At 32.8% G+C, this 6,013-nt stretch overlaps 1 protein-coding gene across 1 annotated transcript; it reads left to right on the forward strand.

The window, feature by feature from the left end:
- The first annotated feature begins 3,000 nt into the window (after nt 1-3,000).
- LOC146920484 (HXXXD-type acyl-transferase family protein) lies at nt 3,001-4,695 on the forward strand. Its single transcript, XM_085713896.1, has one exon. The coding sequence runs from the start codon at nt 3,041-3,043 to the stop codon at nt 4,415-4,417; it is 1,377 nt and encodes a 458-aa protein (XP_085570022.1). The 5' UTR covers nt 3,001-3,040; the 3' UTR covers nt 4,418-4,695.
- Nucleotides 4,696-6,013: the final 1,318 nt, after the last annotated feature.

Consider the following 6,013-nt stretch of genomic DNA (forward strand, 5'->3'; position numbering starts at 1 on the left):
TTACTAATCGTTGAGAGTTATGGTGATTTGATTGGAATTAACTACGATTTTAATGGACATTATGACGCATCTGTATGAGATGGAAATGAGTAGTTACAATTTTATTTTCATTATTTGCATTGATTAATGAATACATCAATGGCAGCGATCATATAATTGATTAGGAGGGAAAAAAAGGGGGTGATTAGGGCACTAATTGGCATTAACTACGATTTTATTTGCTAAATGAATACATACGATATGATTCCCTAAATAGAAAAGTTTACTACTCGTTGGGAGTTATGGTGATTTGATTGACATTAACTACGATTTTAATGGACATTATGACACATTTGTATGAGATAGGAAATGAGTAGTTACGATTTTATTCGCTAAATGAATACATACGATATGATTCCATAAATAGAAAAGTTTACTAATCGTTGGGAGTTAGGGTGATTTGATTGGCATTAACTATGATTTTAATCTACATTATGACGCATCTGTATGTGATAGGAAATGAGTAGTTTGAAACATATCATTTGAATCAACGGCTGAGATTAGATTAGCAAGGAATTCACATCAACGGCTAAGATCATATAATTGCTTAGGAGGGAAAAAGAGGGGGCGATTAGGGCAAACATGATAGCCTGGCAACTCTAGCTTTTATAAGAAAGGATAGGGTGAATTAGGGCAAACATGGTAGCCAAGCAAGTCTAGCTTTTATTTTTCGTGACCAATTGATATAAGTTCGTTTTAATGGATGTTTATGATTTTTTTTATTAGCAATTAGTGTAGGGGATTGTTAAATGAATTGATTAGCATTTAATACATCTTTAATTGCATTAACGAAGTTATATGAGGAAACATTTTTAGAGTTTGAATCAACAGGTGTGATCAAATGTGAAAATAGAGTTTGAACGGGTGAGATTAGAGTAGCAATTAATACTTGTTTAGGAGGGGAAAAATGCTAGGCATTAGGGCAAAATATGGTGAATTAGGGCAAACATTGTAGCCAAACAACTCTAGCTTTTATAATAAAGGATTATAAAATGGATGTACGTTCTATCATTGTGTTTGAGTGGTAATGACTACGAAAATTTAGATGAAGTAGACCGAAAAAAATGAGATGTTTAACAAAAGCAGAGTATATGGAGCTTTAATCAATAACAAAATCCAATTTAATTTGGCATCGTTAGTTACTAATCATTTTCTGTTCTCGAGCTCAATGAAGTAAATTGGAACGACCGTTGATAGTGCTATATATTGGCATGCGTAAAGCTAAAAAGTATGTGTAAAGAAAGAAAGAAAGTGGAACCGGTTGATGAAAAATTGTTCCTTCCTTAGCTTGACAAGATGCTACTAATGCCTAATGCTTTGAACTTGGACACGCACTAGGAGTAGGTGGTGCATTATGGAATCTTGGTTCCCCAAACAACACATGGGAAACGTTGAAGCCAACATAAACATATAGTCCGTGTCATGAATCAATGTTGGCTTAAAAGTAATATATTTTCGTTCAACGAGGTCTTGGGTTCGAATTCATTCTTAAAAATACAACTATGTTAAATCTCTTAGAAATAATTTTACCACATATTATTTTCCTACTATTTTAAAAGATTAGTCTTTACAGTTGCACATATATGATACCTAATTCACAAAAAAGCATGCGTATCATGTTTTTGTGACAACTAAGACCGATAAGAATGAAAGTGATGGTTGATCACAAGACCTAAGGGCCAAATGACCTAAATTAGGGCTTCGGACCTCAAAATTTTAAGTAAAAAAGGCCTACAAATCAAGTTAGCTATAAATACATTAATAATAGATCTTCAGTTAGCTTACTTGATGATAGGGGCCACATATCCTCATTGGCTCAAGTTCAAAACTTTGATTCACAACAAATGACCTGATTAAAACTTAGACTAACCAAAATTCGATATTCTTTATTTTATTTTTATAAGCCTTATGTACTTTTATTTTATTTTAAAAAAAGTGTCATTATAAAAATTAACTTTAGATTTCTAATTGCTAGTGGACAAACTTGATCAATGAACGACTTCTAGTTATAAATATAGGCTTAAATATGGAAATGGTCCCTGCAAATATCTGGCGTTTTGGTTTTAGTCCCTGTAAAAATATTTTTTTGGTTTTAGTCCCTGTAAATATAGAATATTTGGTTTTGATCCTTGGTATTTTGTTTTAGTTCTTGTAAAATCATTTCATATTGAAATTGGTCCCTATAATATTCATTTTAGTACGCATTTTGAGGGACTAAAATGAAATATTCTACATATTACAAGGATCAAATCCAATATGAATCAATTTTACAAGGACTAAAACAAAATACCAAGGACCAAAACCAAATTTTTTATATTTGCAGGGATTAAAACCAAAAAAATATTTTTATAGGGACTAAAACCAAAATGTCAGATATTTGCAGGGACTATTTTCATATTTAAATTTATATATATTATCACAAGTTTTCCACAGATGTTCGCTTAGTTTCGTTGGTTAAGATAGGGCCTTGTATGCTCCTTGACATAGGTTTAAGCCTTGGACTTAGAAAAACTTGATTTTTTTAATTTTATTGTGTAACTTTTTTTATTTTTTAAAGGTCTCAATATAAAATTTATTTGCAGTTCTACATAGTAATTGCGCACCGAGGATATTCGGTTCATACCAAAAAAAATCACACTAAAAATTATTTTAGGTGTTTAAACATATTTGGAACAGGTACTGCATAACACTGACTATTTGGATTCCAAAATTCCTTTGCCTACCAATCTTGCCCATAGTTTTAGAATTCTTGTATATTATGATTCGAATCTTTGGAAGTGAATTAGTGGAAATATGCACCAACTTTCGAACAAAAGAGTGCTCTCATGACTTTAATCATGAGACATTACATCACTACTCTTCATAAAGAGTAAACAGAAAATATCTCAAGCAATGGTGCAAGTTTTCATCATCATGCACTAGAAACACATTATATAATAAGCATATGCTCATGAACATTTTAAACATAAGCCATAAGACAAACACAATCTTCCTTTGAAAAATGTCACATATTCTCAATGATATTGCAGCCCAAGAATATGAAAAATTTGAAGTAAAGTTCATAAAGAAAAGTGTTGTAAAAGCTCTCAATCATTCACCAAAGCCATTTTCAGTGATTAATCTCTCAAATCTTGATCTACTTTCAGGCCGTTTTCCAGTTACATACTTGTATTTCTACAAAAAACCAAAACTAGGTAACTTCAAATCTTTTGTTAACAATCTTAAAACCTCTCTAGCACAAATACTTAATCATTACTATCCTTTTGCTGGCCATATTGTTCAAAATCATAAAACCAATGAACCTCAAATCATTTGTGACAACAATGGTTCATTAGTTATTGAAGCTCAAGTAAATATTCCACTAAGTAATTTAGATTTTTATAATCTCAATGAAACTCTTGAAGAAAAGATAGTCTCGGTTGAACCAGATTTCCCTTTACAAATTCAGGTAACAGAATTTACTTGTGGTGGAATTTCAATAGCATTTACTTTTGATCATGCATTAGGTGATGCTACTTCATTTGGTAAATTCATTTCATCTTGGTGTGAAATAGCGCAAAATAAACCGTTATCATGCATACCGAACCATAAAAGAAACCTTTGTGCGCGTTCGCCTCTCAAATACCAACCTTATTTGGATCAAATTTTTATCAAATGCACCATGGAAGAGATACAAAATATGAAAATGAATAAAAATATTTCACTTAAGCGTCTTTATCATATCGATGCATCGAGTATTAATATGCTGCAGAGACTTGCTTCTGTTAATGGTACCAAGAGAACAAAGATTGAAGCTTTCTCTGCCTATGTATGGAAGAAAATGATAAACACAGTTGATCAAAAACTTAATAAAAAATGCAAGATGGGTTGGTTAGTAGATGGAAGAGAAAGAATGAGTGGAAGCAAAAATTCAATGTCGAATTACATCGGTAATGTATTGTCTTTGGCTTTCGGTGAGGCAAGGATTCAAGAATTGAAGGAAGGTTCATTATCAGACATAGGTGAAATAGTTCATGATGCAATTTCAAAGGTTAGTAATGAGGAACATTACTTGGATTTGATTGATTGGATTGAGTTTCATAGGCCAGGTTTGATGCTTGCAAAGGCGGTGCTAGGACAAGATGATGGACCTGTCTTGGTGGTTTCTTCCGGACAAAGGTTTCCTGTTTCTGAAGTTGATTTGGGATTTGGAAGTCCTTTGTTAGGGACAGTGTATACCTCAATTGAAAGGGTTGGTGTTGGTTATATGAATCAAAGGCAAAGTGGTAAGGGTGATGGTTCATGGACTGTTTCTGCTATCTTGTGGCCTGAATTAGTAGATGCTTTGAAGGATGATCCAATTTTTCATCCCATGACTGCTTCTCACCTTCAGCTTTAGTACAATGCATACACAACATCGACACTTTGAATTGAAGGTGTGTCCGGTACACGTGTTTACATTCACTTATTATGTATTCTCAAGTTATTGCAAGTGTTGTTGTTAACGTGTCAGTGTTGTGTTCAGTGTTAGTGGTTGTATCAGTGCTTCATAGCAATGCAATATCATTTATGTATCTATCTTTTGTTGGTAGTACATTAGTTATGGTGAACCTGAATCCTTAAAATTGTATTTATGTTTATTTTGATGGAGACATGTCAAAATTGTTAGATATAAAAGTTAGTTGTTCTTCCTCGCAGTTCATTCAATCTATGATCTTAATACAACTGGTACGCCGGAGTTTTACCTCGTAAACAAAGGATTCAAACAAACTATACCAACAATCGATAGGCAAATGCATTTTAAATACAGAAATAAACAAACGGAACTAAGATAAAAATTTACAAGTCCCTTTAATTTCGCTAGACGAACTATAGTCGCCCAACAAAATAGACAGAACAGAGAAGAAAAATATTCACAGATTTAGAGAAATTGAAAACAAGCTATAACTAAACTAAATAGACGTAGTCTCCGATAACGACACAATTTGATAAAGAGTGGATTTCAGTATCCACTCACACACTAAAAAGTATCGTGCCTATTAATAAAAAATAATTTGCATGAATTCTAAATCAAGTTAAGAAAAGTTTGTTTGTTTACAAAATTATAACTAACACCCTCAAAACCTTAATACCACTTGTTGGGGGAGTCTGGGGAGCGTCACGTCAATTGGCTAATAGACTTAGACACCATATCTCTAACCAGGCACGGATCTACCCTGTTAGAATTGGGGGCAGCTGACCCCACAACCTAAATCATTTCATAGTTAATAAAAACTTAAACAAACTAATAACATATTGTTAAAATGTCGATACTACATATGTTTCACTTTGCCTTATGAGCAAAAACGTTTGTAAAATTCAATAGAAGCAGTGGCTGTATCTTAAACAAAAAGAGAGAAATGGGTTAATGGAAGAGGTTATGACATCAAACGAAATTAAAAAAATGGACCTATCCATTCATCCACCCAACCTAGAAATGCACGAAGAAAAAAATTAAACCTCACTCTCTTCTCTTTATCTCAAGATTTTATATTGTCCTATCGCATACATAGAGTATTAATTTTATTTTATTTTCTCAAGAAGCCTAGTGGCTAGAGTTCACACAATTAAATTGTGGAGAAGTGGAGTGTCGGGGTTCGAACCCCGGCCCTACATATAATACGCAATATCCCTACCAACTGAGCTAAACTCACTGGGATCAGAGAGTATCAAATTTAATAGGTTGAAAATAAAAAATATCATACAACTCATTCAAAATATATGCAGAAACAATATATTTATTTTTTAATTAATTTTCAATCTTTTACTTAACTAAACTAACCATGCCCCCACTAGTTACAATTTCTGGATCCGTCACTGTCTCCAACCAAAACCTCAAGGCATCAGATATATGTGTTTTTTCTCTTATATATCCAACGTTTCCTTCATTTTTAGTTGGTGTGGGACATAATTACTCACACTTGATTTCTAACACTAAGTTTAGTTATTCAAGATC

Source organism: Medicago sativa, chromosome 5 (genome assembly GCF_051527215.1).
Source record: "Medicago sativa cultivar Bolivia chromosome 5, Bolivia_mono, whole genome shotgun sequence".
NCBI lineage: Eukaryota > Viridiplantae > Streptophyta > Magnoliopsida > Fabales > Fabaceae > Medicago > Medicago sativa.